The following is a 15,100-nucleotide window of genomic DNA, read 5'->3' as shown; positions in this document are numbered from 1 at the left end:
GGTTATCGCATACAAACTTTGATTACTTTCCTGTTTCGTGTAATTTAATTTTAAAGATTGGGACCAGGTGAGCATTTTTAAAAAGTGTCAAATCAAGTTTGATAGCACTTAATTGGATAAGTTAAATTCTGCACATCTACTGCGGTCGCCATGGCAACAGTTTGGCTGCAAGGCAGTTCACCTCAGACCTCTTATTGTTGAGAGGAAGTCAACCCTCCACTACTACACAGCAACAGCAATAGATGACTAAATGCCCATAGTTGATTGAGGTCATAGCCCGTGAAACCTTTGACTGAATTGGGTCATTGACCGGAATCCAATCGCGACGTTCGATAAGGCCAAGAACATACAAAACAAGAGACAAATCCAGGTACTAGTTTGCCCCAAGGTCATCAGAATGAATGGCAGTAGTTGATAAGCTGAAACCAGCGCTCGACAGCTAGCATAGCCCAGCATGCCCGCAATGTTCCTGGGAAAATTTTCAAATGTTACTTTTTTTTTTTTCACAGGCCACATTTTGCACCTCATTAATCATTCTTTGCCGGTTATGTCTTGAAGCAGCTTGCCTCTATTTGCCGCCGTCAGCAGTCTATTTTCATAGCGCCTGCAGCCACGGTGGCTGTCACCTTCCCGTTCACCTACGTCCTCCCAGGTACAAGTGCGATCAATAATATTAATAGTAAGAATGATTAAAAGCGTTTGATGGCATACTACGTTATACTGCTGCTCGTGCCCACAAACAAATAATTAATCACCTGATCTAATGGTTTCATTCAACAAAATAACAGCAGGTTTCAGGTGGTCAATCCAGGTGTTGACCGCACCAAGGATATTGTGAAAGACTGAATGTGCAAACACACGTGGGAGCCAGATCAGGGGACCGCTGTTGTTTCTGAGATCTGTTCAGGCGACGCCAACAAGAACGTGAATGAATGGCAGAATTGAGTCGAAGCCAATCCTGGGATTAGGTCATCTCCCAGGACCTTTGTTTTGTTTTTTTTGAGAGCTTTTTGAGGATGTGGTTGACGAATCAACGTGTGTGGATAGATGGAAGATATTCCTCGTAGTTGACCGTATGTGGGACCGATGAATGAATCCAGGTACATAGATGTTTGATTGAACAAGTAATATGGCATAGTTACATACCAACGAGTCCAGGTGTTGGACTGGACAAAAACAGTTTACAGGAAAAATGTTTTATTTGGAAAAAGCTGTCAAACGATGCCAGCTTGTTTACACATATACAAAAAAAGTATATATATATTTTGAAACGTTGCTATAATCTTAAGTGCCAACGAGTACATGGGGGGGGGGACTTCACTGAAAGTGTTCGATACAATGTGGGGAATGTGTTAAAAAACAACAACAAAAAAATGGAATGTTTGAGGTGCACTAAGATGACAAAAAAAAAAAATAAAAAAAAAATAGTTCCAGTTCTTGTTGGTGAGGCCATGTAAGCACAGAGGCACTGCATAGCTGATGCTAATAAAAATGGAAAGTGAGAATAAAAAGGACAGTCCGTAAAAAGAAGTGTAAAACAATAAATTAAAGGCGAGGAGTGCATCGAAGCGCAACCTCAAGGCGCGCTCTCTTGCCGGTCCTTGTCTACGGCGATTGAGCGCACCAGCTCTTCCACCCAGCGCACCTCGTGCGCCACCTGCTCGGCCAGAGCCTCGTAGCGGTTCTCCAGGCGTCCAAACTTGCGCTTGAGCGCGCCAGCGGCCTGCGCAGTTCCGCGCGCATCCTCCTGGCTCTTCTTGCGCTGCGCCTGCGTGCGCTGCAGCTCCTGGCGGACGGTGCCCAGCTGGCCCGAGATGCCCCGGCTCTCCTCCTTGTACCAGCCCTCCTTTTCCTCGTAGATGGACAGAAGCGCGGCCACGTCGTCGCGGCAAGAGCGCCGGTTGCGCTCCAGCTGGCGCAGGCCCTGCTCGGCCGCCGCGATTTCCTCCAGGACCTGCGAGAAGCGCTCGAAGTTGACGTAGGTGTTGTTGGGCGGCATGCTGGAGTGCGACTTGATGGTGTACTCCTTCAGACGCGTGGTCTTCAGACGCCGGCGTTCCGGCTTGTGCTCGTGGTCCTCCTGGCGCACGTTGCGCCGCTTGATCACCTGGACAACACCAAAGCGGCAATGTCAGTCAGTTGTAAACTCCGATCACAATCTCATTTTGTATCAGGAGGGATAAAACAGTAAACCTGGGATGATGTTTGCGATAACATTTACAATAAAGATGGGTAGAATTACCATCACTACCGTATTTAGAGTCTCCCTCTCGCGCTCTAATATTGCGTAATATTTTCAAATCATTTTTTTTGGTTGGGTTAGTGTTAGTAGGGTCACAATTTATAAGATTGGGATTCAGGGGTAATATGTGACCTCACTCTATTTTCCTTTTGGTCAAACCCAACACCCCCCCAAAACTATTTTTATCCAGCCCTTCTGGCATATCCTCACCTTTACCTAGACACACAATACAGAACACTAGTCCACAGCAGTGAAGGAAGATGGTACATCACCTTAATCCACGGATGTTGAAGACTGTCATCAATGGTCATTCTCTTCCTGCAATGGAAAGTCAGTCAGAAAAAGACAGCACGGAAACGTGAAGAAACAAAGAATTTGATTTGGTCTGCTACTTGGGATCTTTGACCAGCAGGCGTCGTATGAAATCTTTGGCCAATTCGCTGGTGTTGCTGAAGTATTCCTCGTCAAAGTCGTAGTTGACCGCTGAGATGTTGGTCAGTGTCTCCTGCTTGGTCTCACCCAGAAACGGAGAAGCGCCGCTCAACCTGCCGGCAAAGGTTGGACGCTTTAGAGGATGACCGAGTGAAGCGGTTGAATGCTTGTTAGCATGTTCGCCTTGTGGGATGCGACACTTACAAAATGTACGTGATGACGCCGATACTCCTGCATAGAAAAAAGAAAAGACGGCTTGAGAATGTCACATGGGAATCCTCACAATGAGTATGTGGGTTTAAAAGTCTACCTTCAATCCCAAAGATGCACAGAATCACATTAGACGAGTTAAAATACATCAATAAAATATACATAACCAATCCCAATGTTCAAAGACATACAACCATAAATCCTAGACATGTGTAGATATTTAAAGCACGGCATTTAATAGGAGTACCATCAATGCCATAAAAGTTGCACATGTTGAAGTAAAAGGCAGATAAATCCTATACAACAGGATCCGACAATGCCGGTGGCCCAATGGCCCAGGGCCAAAACGTGACTGTGTCGGGCCACCTGAAGTTCGTTGATGCTAGCTGGACCTGGGTGACCCCCCCCCCCTTTATCTACGTGCATATCGTAGTCACATAGGATAAAATACGACCACCATAAATGTCATCGAAATTGTGCTGCCTTTAAATAAAACTGCTGTTAACCCCATAAAATTTATGCGGGTGAAAACCAGGCTACTGTAAATCCCGCCAATGGTTCCTCTTGCAAGAAGAGCAAGGCAAATAAATGTCTTCATGTATAAGAATGTGGACGGTGAGGCGCGGAGTCACAGAGCAAAGCAGGTTGTTGTCTTACCACATGTCGGCCTCCAGTCCCAGCGGTTCATAGTTGACTATTTCTGGAGCTGCAAAGCACGGAGGAACCAAGATGTCAACGTGAAGCAGATGTGGAGACCGCACAAAGTCGCTCACTCGGCAAGAAACTCGACACGTTGGGAGTAGGGGGAAGGGTGTTATTGAGCCGCTAAACCTACCTACGAACTCGGGCGTTCCGAAAATGTTCTTGAACTCATTGCCGGCTTTGATCTGATGGGCGATGCCAAAGTCGATGAGCTTTATCCTGGGATTGGGAACATTCTTGTCCAGCAGCATTATGTTCTCGGGCTGCAACGCAACACAGCAACAACGCTCAGCGTTCGTCCACAGCACGGCACTGAGGATGTGGTTGACGAATCAACGCGTGTAGATAGATGGAAGCTATTTCACATAGTTGAGCGTATGTGGGACCAATGAATGAATCCAGGTCCATAGATGTTTGATTGAACAATCCCATAGCTGATGCTCTTATTAAAATATGACCCCTGTAAATCCCATGCATACTCTCTAGGTTAAAATAAGACGACCATAAGCCCCATAAAAATTGCTTAGGTTACAAATTGGACTGCCATAAAATCCAGTAAAAGTTGCATGAGTTTAAGCGAGGTTATCATAAATTCCCCCAAAGTTGGAAAAGTTGAAATAAGATGAACAGAAATCCAATAAACTCTATAAAAATTGCTTAATTGAAAATGAAGCTACCAGTTTGCGCAAAAAAAAGTTGTTTCAAGGTTAAAATAAGACGACCGTGAATGCCATAAACGTTTGAAATGAGATGAGATGAAATGAGACTAAAGTAAGTAAGTAAATTGCATACAAGAGTAAGAATTAGAATTTGACTGTAATAAATCCCATAAAAGTTGCTGTAAAGCACATTAAAACTGCCCAGGTTACATTACCATAAATTTGCCAAAACATGCACATAAAAAAAAAAACATTAAGTAAATGGACAGCCACAAATCTTCGTACAAATTGTAGAGTTGACATTGCAACTGGATATCTTTTAAAGTTAGTTTGGAAAAGCTAACGAGGCAGTTTTGAGTTGTTTCGAAATTTTCCTTTTGTTAATTCTCCATCGACGTGATTGTGAATGCTTGCTATTGGTGCCTTCCGATTGGCTGGCGAGCAGTTGAGGGTGTAAGTGGATGGCGCAAGTGTCACCCGATAAAGTGTCCGTACCTTGAGGTCGAAGTGTGCGATGCGCTTGGAGTGCAGGTAGTGCACACCGTCTAAGATCTGCTTGAGGAACTGCGTGGCTTCCTCCTCGCTCAGAGACTCCTTCTCGGCGAGAAAGTCAAAGAGCTCACCGCCGGACACCAGCTCCAGGATGAGGATGACATCCGTCTTGTTCTCGAAGATGTCGTGCAGCGTTATGATGTTACTGTGCTGGATCTCACGCAGGATGTTGACCTCCCGCTCGATCTCCTCACGGCTCACGCCCCGCCGGCTTGACGACAGGCGGCGCTTCTTGATGAACTTGGCGGCATATTCGCAGCCCGAGCTCTTCTCCTTGCACTTGCGCACAATGGCAAACTGACCGCTGAGGGGAGGAGGCAACAGCAGTGTGTGTATGATTCTTTTTCATGTATAACAACACCACAGAAGACTATCAGAGGATAAGAAGCGCGCGCACACACACACACACACACACACACACACACACACACACACACACACACACACACACACACACACACACACACACACACACACACCTGAACAGCATACCTGCCCAGCTCCTCTCCCATCTCATAGTGCAGCTCCACATCCTCTTGCCTGAAGCCAGCCATGACGTGCCGGCTACACCAATGCTGCTGGCCCGGCTGCCTTTCTTTGTGTGTGTCAGTAGTGCGTGTTACCCTGCAAAGAGGTGATTACATACTTAAAAGAAAAGAGTTGGCTCGAGGCAACAACATCCAAATTGACATCACGTGTTCTTTCCTCCTTATTTGGCCAGCAGTATTGAAGATGATGTCAGCGAGCCCCCTGCATTCCAGTCCTACTTACATCATCTCCTTGCCAATCGGTCTCAGTTAAATGGACTACTATACGGACATTTGAACTATTTTCTACAAATGGAAAACTCAGACTGAAAATGAGCTTTGATTGAACACAAGAATGACAGTGACTCGCAAATTTGGATTGGACATAGTATTGTGACTTTAGGATAGGAACGGATAAACACAAAAACAGCACGTACGCGTGAAGCAAAAGCGTAATGGAAATTAGAGGAAAACAAGTAATATTAGAATTACAAGCCTCTTTTTGTGGTGGCGGTGCTGGTATGGAATGGGGGTTGAGAAAAAAGAAAAAGAAACAGTCGGGACTCAAGACGGCAGTTAGCTTAGCTGACCAGCTAGCTTGAAGGAGCCGCTGAAAAGGCACCGATTGGCGGTCATTGAAAAACGCTCAATAAAGTCCAGTTTGGGATGGAATTTAACCCACCCAAAATTATTTTCGAGGAGGTACTTACGTTTGTATTGGGTTAGTAGTGCTGCATTCCGATCAAATTAACTGACTGTGTGAGTTGAAGTATAACCAGGCGAGTGATACAGTCACTGAACTTCCGTTACGACTTGTCAGAATAAAAGTCCTCGTTAAGGTAGTCGGAGCGAGATCAGCGGGGGAATGCCTTTACTAAGACTAATACAAATGGGAAGTTAATATCACACAATGAAATTCATTGGAGTTTTATCTTAAGATTTATTTTTTTAATTTTCCTCATAAAGTGCCTTGTTCCGAAAGGTGATTAGTACCGAGTTCCGGCCTTGCTGTTAGAGACCAATGCACTGCCAGAAGGGAAAACATATGTAATGACGTAATCCGCAGTTTTAACGCCACAGTGTGTCGAGCGGTGCACGCGACGCTCAGCTTCGAAAGCAATACGTAAAACGCACAGTTTAGATTTTTCCTACAACATAACCAATAGAAAGACAGATCATACTCTGAAAGATGTGCCTTTAAGTTCCACATTGTCATTTTTAAAAATGCACAAAAAGTTAGTTCCCTGACCGGGAATCGAACCCGGGCCGCGGCGGTGAGAGCGCCGAATCCTAACCACTAGACCACCAGGGACTGTCAGGAAACCCATTGCATGAGCACTATCATTGTATAAATATATGGGACAAATGCTCGTACATTTCAGTACATTCAATATACTACATTGATGTCCATCCATTGAAATGTTCGAAAAAGGCGGTCCTTTAAAATTGTAGTACATTGATGTCCATCCATTGAAATGTACGAAAAAGGCGGTCCTTTAATATTTTTTTTTAAATCAATTAGAAAACTATAAAGTGTAATAAATTGTTAACTAAAATGCCGCGTATTTCCTTAAATTAATGGATTGATTCCTTGTATTTAATCCTTGAGAACTGTAGCAGGTAATTAATTGTATTTAATCCTTGAGAACTGTACCAGGAAACATTTCCGGGTGGGGCGTCATTCAATGGGCGCGTCTTCGGGACAGCTGGCGGTGGGGTGTTCACTTCCCTGCTTTCCGTTGGATGGGGGTCAGAACAACAACATTGCTGCCCGGCCTCACGATGACGGTCCCCGGCCTCGGAACAATGATCTGGGCCGCTCTTTTAGCCATCCACCAGGTGGGCGACACTTACACCGACTCATTTTTTTCCCTACTGAAAATTCACTCCTCCCCACCGGTGGGCTCTGGGGTTTTTTCTTGTGCCCGGCGACGAACATTTATCGAACCACATCATCGTTGATCAAAAAACAAAACAACGCAAGATTCGTATTTTTGCTACTAGCTTAGTCAAGTCTGACAGCAGTTGACAACTTCGTAGCATCCTGTCAGCGCCATTGTAACAGTGTTAAACGATGTTTTAAATGCACGTTAGTAGTTAAGTAGTAGTAAAGTCATTTTGGGTGGTAGTGGGTAGCTAACGCCGCTAGCATCCGAGCTAAGAGTCGCCTTTGCGGTGAAATGAAGTTTGACATTTACCGACATTCCAGTCAATTTCTGTTAGCTGATTCATGCCACACGGCCTTCTGGTTGTAATATTAAATTTTTTTCCCCCTCACCTACGCGAGGGGAGTATCGAGGGGTCTCCCTGTGTTGCATCACTACCATTTGCTACCTAGCACAAATGCTAATATGAATCACATTTCATAATATCAGCCGGCAATTCTAAAAGATAAAATGTCTCTTAAGTCTTGTTTGGGCCGTTGTGACGCATTTAGTGTACCTAATAATGTGGCCTGTGAAGGTTGTTTTCCAGGAGTCACTTTGACGTAAACGGACATTTTGGGTGAATAAAACCCAAACGTGGTCATACAGTGGCTCCTTGAGATACGGGTTGAATTCATTTCGCGCCAATTTTTAACTCAAAACACTCGTATCTCAAATCATATTTTCTCCGTGAAATAATGTATATGCCTTTTAATCTATTTAACCCCCCCCCCCCCCCCGCCCCACCAGGGGTACTGCCTTGAACTTAAGTGGGGAAATGTACTCTCGTCTGACCTCCCTTTTCAGATCTTTAGTACAGCACTAATATAAGTATCAAGTCAAGTATCAAGTACAACTTTATTGTCAAATGTGCTGTATGCGGACCATAAGATAAGTCATCTAATATATACACCCACACACACGTATGACAAACGATATGAGTTTTTACCAAAGTGCGGCCATTGTGACACAAGTCGAGTTCACTGCCATCATAAAGTGTGCGTATCTCAAGTTTGAATTCTGATCTAGCAAAACTCGAAACGTTGGACGACTCAGATCTCAAGGCACCACGGTTTTTGTTCTTGTCCTCCCATGGACACAGGTGGCAGCGGAGCACGGCATGGCTCATTTCAGCGATGACAACAAAGGGAAGGACTACTGCATCTTCTTTAACTCGCAATGGGCACGTCTGCCTCAGGACCTCAACAAGGCGGTGAGTAATTGAGGATTGCTTTGATACGCTGCGATCGAACATCAGCGTTTCCCATGTATTCGCAGTCGCGTCTCCAGATCCACGACCTGACCACATCGGTCTTGTGCTCGCCCGCCGACGTCCCGGAGGGCGGCTTCCCCAACCGCATCGCCATGGTGATGAGGGGTAACTGCACCTTCTACGAGAAGGTCCGCCTGGCACAGATGAACGGCGCCAAGGGCCTGCTCATTGTCAGCAAGGACAGACTGGTAACATCAATCGGATTGAAGGATTCCAATTGAATGCGGCGCCTGGCAATTTGCTTTGGTTTCATTTCAGACGCCACCAGCGGGAAACAAGACCCAGTACGAGGAGATTGACATCCCCGTCGCGCTGCTCAGCTACTCTGACATGCTGGAGATAAGCAAGGTGAGAGCCAGTCTTGCATCATGCATCATTGCAACATACCTAGTCCAAAAAATAAAACATCAAGTCTCATTTTCAAATGACTCATTCTGTTTTGCGTGGTAGATGTTTGCCAAAGGTAGACTGGTGGCCATGTACGCTCCCAAAGAGCCCGTGCTGGACTATAACATGGTCATCATCTTCCTCATGGCTGTGGGAACCGTCGCCGTCGGTGGCCACTGGGCCGGCAGCAAAGACCGTAAGAAGTAAGTGTGGATGCCGCAGGGGTAGGGGGGGGATTAGTCGCAAAAGCAGTCGAAGAATTCAGAGACTAAAGTGGTGGTCAGCATAATATGTACCTTGGTCCCTCCTTCCACACGCAGGCGCTACCTGAAGCACAAGCGTGACGATGGGGCGGACAAGCAGGACGAGGAGACGCTGGATGTGACTCCCATCATGATCTGTGTGTTTGTGGTCATGTGCTGCAGCATGCTGGTGCTGCTCTACTTCTTCTACGACAGCCTGGGTAAAAAAAATAAATAAAAGCAGACACGAAACAAGCCATGAAGTACATCTGAATAGATGTCCTTCCACAATTTGATATTTTTTGCCCCCGTTGCAGCAATTTGGGTGATAGCCATTTTCTGCCTGGCGTCATCCGTGGGGCTCTACAGCTGCTTGTGGCCCTTTGTGCGCCGCTTTCCTTTCTGCAAATGCAGGTGAGACAAAGGACGCCGCACTCAAAATGCAATGAAACATCATGTGTGAGTTTGGGACCAAGACAACAAAATAATCATTTAAAAAAAGAAAGTAAATTGCCTATGTCAATCGTTTAAAATTGAAACGTACTCATAACTATGACCCCAAAATCCCGAAATGTCATTTCAAATTCACCTTATGACATCCTAAAATGCCTTACCAATGACTTTGGGGGCGAAAAAAATGGTGAGGACCAAGTCGCCGCTTTGCAACCTGCAGAAAATGGCCATCACTGTTTACAAAGATACTTAGAAAATGTCACAAGCTACTACATCTTTAGCAGGTAGGCACTGATACAACTTTCAGTACTGTACTGTGTACTCACCACCACTGCATGAAATTCGTTACTCGCCGGTCAGTGGCCGAGACGGCAACTCGCGGGGTGGCCGTCTCCGCCGCCGCAGAAGGAAGTCGCAGGCACCTACGATGATGGTTATCCGTCTCTAAAGCCACACATAGACCGTTGACATGACTCCATGCCAGATGGTAGACGGTATTTCATGCTGGCGATTGATGTGGTATCGATGCATACAATATTAGGGAGTACAGGTAATGTACAAAAGGTACAGCATCAGCACCGATACCCGATACTTTGACCGCGTTTCACTGTACACTGTTATACAAGTTGTGAGACGCCCCCCCCCCCCCTTCCTCCTCGCAGAATTCCGGAGAACAACCTTCCCTACTTGCACAAGCGTCCTCAGGTGCGCGCCCTGCTGCTGTCCGCACTCTGCGTGGGCGTTAGCATCACCTGGATGGTGTTTCGCAATGAGGATCAGTGAGTATAGAGATACTTTCATACACAGACCTTTGGGAGGGGGGAAATGCCCCAACGGAGATAGGGGGGTAAAAAAAAAACTTTTTTTTGTGTGGTCCAGGTGGGCGTGGGTGCTGCAGGACACCCTGGGTATCGCCTTCTGCCTCTACATGCTCAAGACTGTCAGACTGCCCACATTTAAGGTACTCAAACGTCAACATATCATCAAGCTATTCACTGAAGTGGAGATTTCCTCCTTTCTTCTACGGCAGGCTTGCACTTTACTACTGACGGTGCTCTTCGTCTACGACGTCTTTTTCGTGTTCATCACGCCCTTCTTCACAAAGGTAGCTGGCTTTACAGATGCCACCTCGTTCTCAGCTCTTGGTCATGTCATGCGTTCCCTTTCTCCGCACAGAGCGGCGAGAGCATCATGGTGGAGGTGGCCGCAGGCCCTTCCGACTCAGCCACGCACGAAAAGGTCAATGGTTTTTTTGAACGCTTTCTATATATATAAATATAAACCAAAAACCAGTTCCCAGCTTGATTTTGCTGGTTTGGTCCGCAGCTTCCGATGGTGCTGAAGGTGCCGCGCTTGAACTCCTCACCCCTCGCCCTATGCGATCGGCCCTTCTCCCTGCTGGGCTTTGGCGACATCCTGGTGCCAGGTGATTAAATGACACCCCTAAATCTAATTGTAGACCTTCACCAAGGCATAACTCTTCACCAAAGTGACCCACACTACTTACCATGTCACGATGAGTGACGCAAGACAGACTGGCAGCACTATATATATTTTTTTATTTACTTTGAATTTTTGGTGTGAACGGTCTCATTGGTTACGATCCAAACCAATACGAAATACAAAGTCAATCTGAAACAGCAATAATTGATTTTCAGATCTGAAATGATTCATACAGCTGTCGATGACAAAATACGTTGCCTATTTTTTTTTTAAATTTGAAATAAAAAAAGTTATTTTTGTTGCTTTTCAAGTCATAAAACTATCCAACACCTGGTTTACATTTTTTAAAAATTCAAAACGGATTTTGTAAATTCTAAATCAACTTCGGATTCGTGGACACTCTGAAATTGGGATCGTTTTCTTTTCGGGATTTTTTTTTCTTCCCTTCTCCCCCAGGCTTGCTGGTGGTGTACTGCCACCGCTTTGACATTTTGACACAGTCCTCCAGGATCTACTTTGTGGCCTGTACGATTGGTACGTAATTATCAGTCAATACATCATACGACAGGGCCATTTTTATTATTCTTTTTTTTAACGACAGTCCCATCTCCGCTATATTTAGCGTACGGCGTGGGCCTGATGATCACTTTCGTGGCGCTGGCCCTAATGCAGATGGGCCAGCCAGCCTTGCTCTACCTGGTGCCTTGCACTCTGCTCACCAGCCTGGCGGTGGCGCTGTGGCGAAGGGAGCTGTCTCAGTTCTGGACCGGCAGCGGATTTGTGGTGACTACCAGTTTGATATAAGCACGCAACAACAGACAATACTTTTGACTCGAGGAAAGAAAAATCACTTTCAATAAAGTTAACTTTTTATTTATTTTATTATTTTTTATACATTCCAACTGCTTGTTTCTTTTTTGGGGGGTGTTCTATCTAGTCTGCTGCTGAGGGCTCAGCTGTCTGTCAGTGTCACTGCAGGTATTCTGTCTGCTTTGTTACCTTACACTCAATTTTTTTTCTGCGATATTCAGAGCCTCCATTTTGTCAATTCTTGACGAAGCATTAAGCATAAAGGCAACTTATTGGGGGGTGCTTTTTAAGATTTAAGATATCCTTTATTTGTCTCACACTGGGGAAATTTACAGCCTCCAGCAGCAAGAATGTGGGTAGAAAGAAGAAAGAAGAAAAAACAAACAAACATCGTTCAATTAAGTGCAATATAAATACAAAATGGATAAATCGCAGTGCTATTTACAATTGTTTTTCACATCATTTAATTATTATTATTATTTTTATTCAGCAGCCTGACAGCAGTTGGTAGGAACGAGCGTCGGTATCTCTCCTTCTTGCAGTGCGGGTGAAACAGTCTCTGGCTGAAGGAGCTACCTAGTGCTGTCAGGGCAGGCTGGAGGGGGTGGGAGGGACTGTCCATCATAGCTTTTAGCTTAGTTAGCATCCTTCTGTTGCCCACCTCCTCCAGAGTGTCAAGGGAGCAGCCCAGGACAGAACTGGCCTTCCTGACCAGTCGCTCCAGTCTCTTTCTGTCCCGGGCCGAGATGCTGCCTGACCAGCAGACAATGCCACAATGGATGGCCGAGGCCACCACCGAGTTATAGAAAGTCTCAAGGAGCGACCCCTGAACCCCAAAATACCTCAGTTTCCTGAGTAGGAAGAGTTGGCTCTGTCCTTTCCTAATCAGGGTGTCCGTGTTTGTAGAAAGGGGTGTTTTTGTTTGTTTTAATAATATTTTGGCGTGAAACAAAAATACAGAGCAGACAAATTTTACTCAAATTGACAGTTGGGAAAAAAAAGAATCGATATCCTAGTGATTGACAAATAAGTGGGGCACAGTGACAGCAGATGCTACCATTTTGAGGAATGACATAAACTTGGAGGTACTGTACATGCTTTTCATGGGACAGCAATAATTTATTCAGTACATCGTTGATTGGAAATGAGCGCGTTGACTTCGTAACGTGTGACGGTCATTTCATTTGTATCCCTCACAGCCTGCCATAGCGCTTGCTCCCATCAAGTGTACACAAACGGCGGGGATGCAACCCGAGGGGTCAGCGGGCGCTGACGCAGCCAATCACGGCCAAGACCCTGGTCCGCCTCAGGACATGCCCCTGGCTGAAAACGAGGAAAAGCTCAACTAATAGCGCATGTGTCCGTCTCAAGTTTATTTTCCGTATCGTGTTGCAACACACGTGGACGTTAAAAGGGACAAAGGAGAAAGAGGCGCCGCAATGTGTGTTGATACCTCACTTTTTAAAGGGAATGAGAGCTGGGAGGGAATATGTTCCTAGCCCAGGCCCGACACACCCCAATGCTTGGCTCACCACAGCATTAGCTTACATGTATCATTGCTGTCCAATAAAAAGCGTGGATCTCCACATCTGAATTACGTTCAATATCCCGAAAAGATTTTAAATGTTTTCAGATTTAAAAAAAAAGACATTTTCAATATTTCAGGGAAAAAGAAAGTCCAATAAAAAACACAGCTCTTTAAATTTTAAATTAAAAACAATGACTGTCCTCCCCCCAAGAAATTTAAGATATTTTGAAAAAAATCCAGCCTGAAAAAAAATCAGATTTTTTTTTGGAGGGGGGGGGGGTTGTTTTTCAAGGAAATAATTTTCTTGAATGCTAAAGTCAAAATTTTCTTTTAATTTTTAATCCAAAATACAGAGAAAAATAATTTTAGGGGAATAGTTAGAATAAGAAACCAAAACCCCAAATTGCGGATAGAAATTGCTACTATAGCTATTTTGGGGAATTTGAAAATTATATATATATATATATATATATATATATATATATAAACATCAAACCTGCAACAATTTGTGCTTCTCTCTTTTTTCATCTGCAATACCAATTTTTTTTAGTTATGCCTTTTATATCAAAAAATTAAAACCCCTCCCTCCCGTTCATGTTTAAAAATAATAATTTTCAGTCAAAACAAAGAAGTTCAAGTAAAAATGAGGGAAATGTGTAGATGTATGCTTTAAGTTGATCAGCTATGGTGCCATTCATGCGTCTTGTGACACGAGTGTGAGTTGGTGTGATCACGGTTGTCGACTGAGCCAAACCTTTTTTTTTTAAAATTTAAATTCCTTTTTTTGCTATCTATTCTTTTTTTTTTGTTTTGTTTTGCATGCGGTGGTGTGGATTCTCTACCTAGTATTACAAATGAATTATAACCTATAGTGCAGACTTGACATATTGGGTGGAGCAAACGTTTTTTAAAACTAAATAAATAAAAATGTAGCACTTTGGATCCCTACGGGAGTCATTCAAGTTACAAGAGATCAAGTTAGATTGTATGAAACATTTGCACAACTCATTCTATACAAGATCATTTCTGTGTTTTTAATGTACATATTCTGGATGTATATATGATGTGCTATACTATGCAGGAGCAGGGGGGTCACCAACTCTGGTCCTCCTGCCCCCACATCCACAATGTTTTCGATATCTCCTAAAATCCAGCACACCCGATTCAAATGATTAGCTCATCAGAAGCATGATAATCAGTCGGGTATCTTTGAGGAGGGAGAGCTGTAAAACATGCCGGATCGAGGACCAAAGTTGGTGACCCCCCTGACTGCAATAGGTTTTAAGACCGATGTACTCCTTTCAATTGTGTTCAGTGCCTCCATTGAGGACAACATAGAATGAAACGTTGACTTTTGCAGTTGAATAAATAAACACTAAAGGCTTTTTGCGGAAATATCTTCTCTTTTTCTTGTTTTCTTTACATACCACATTTTAGTTACCGGGTATGAAAAAAAATACTCTGGGGTTAAAACAAATCTTTTAAATGTATCCAAACGACTAATAAAAAATTTAAAGAGACATAATTTTGTTTGGTTGAAAAAGAAAAACAAAATTTAGCAACAAGGTTTTCAGTTGTTTGTCAGATTTAAAAAAAAGGAACAAAACAAGCCCCTAATTTAATAGAGAGAAAAAAAAAGTATCTCTATATTTTGTGATTTTAAAATGTATTCTTCTCATATTTTAGGTGTTTTTCAAAAGAATAAATAAATCAGC

General features: G+C 44.1%; 2 protein-coding genes and 1 non-coding gene across 3 annotated transcripts; 1 reads left to right on the top strand and 2 right to left on the bottom strand.

Annotated features, from left to right (window-relative positions):
• Positions 1 to 1,180: 1,180 nt before the first annotated feature.
• Positions 1,181 to 6,125, bottom strand: dapk3 (death-associated protein kinase 3). Its single transcript, XM_086129947.1, has 9 exons — positions 6,035 to 6,125; positions 5,290 to 5,421; positions 4,741 to 5,101; positions 3,720 to 3,849; positions 3,542 to 3,590; positions 2,879 to 2,905; positions 2,635 to 2,787; positions 2,515 to 2,560; positions 1,181 to 2,107 (listed from the first exon to the last, which is right to left on the bottom strand). The coding sequence occupies exons 2-9, from the start codon at positions 5,349 to 5,351 to the stop codon at positions 1,577 to 1,579; spliced, it is 1,359 nt and encodes a 452-aa protein (XP_085986073.1). The 5' UTR covers positions 5,352 to 5,421; positions 6,035 to 6,125; the 3' UTR covers positions 1,181 to 1,576.
• A 439-nt stretch (positions 6,126 to 6,564) lies between these two features.
• Positions 6,565 to 6,636, bottom strand: trnae-cuc (transfer RNA glutamic acid (anticodon CUC)). Its single transcript has one exon. It is a non-coding gene; the product is annotated as a tRNA-Glu (tRNA).
• A 389-nt stretch (positions 6,637 to 7,025) lies between these two features.
• Positions 7,026 to 14,780, top strand: sppl2b (signal peptide peptidase like 2B). The gene is made up of 15 exons (XM_086128792.1): positions 7,026 to 7,163; positions 8,352 to 8,462; positions 8,528 to 8,710; positions 8,781 to 8,870; positions 8,973 to 9,112; positions 9,230 to 9,372; positions 9,469 to 9,565; positions 10,267 to 10,383; positions 10,484 to 10,565; positions 10,635 to 10,709; positions 10,781 to 10,843; positions 10,931 to 11,030; positions 11,504 to 11,581; positions 11,670 to 11,830; positions 13,057 to 14,780. The coding sequence occupies exons 1-15, from the start codon at positions 7,068 to 7,070 to the stop codon at positions 13,204 to 13,206; spliced, it is 1,686 nt and encodes a 561-aa protein (XP_085984918.1). The 5' UTR covers positions 7,026 to 7,067; the 3' UTR covers positions 13,207 to 14,780.
• Positions 14,781 to 15,100: the final 320 nt, after the last annotated feature.

The sequence above is a fragment of the Hippocampus guttulatus genome, chromosome 14 (genome assembly GCF_054856545.1).
Source record: "Hippocampus guttulatus isolate MCC_2025c chromosome 14, RoL_Hgut_1.0, whole genome shotgun sequence".
In the NCBI taxonomy this organism is placed as follows: Eukaryota; Metazoa; Chordata; class Actinopteri; order Syngnathiformes; family Syngnathidae; genus Hippocampus; species Hippocampus guttulatus.
This window is presented reverse-complemented; position numbering and strand designations above follow the sequence as displayed.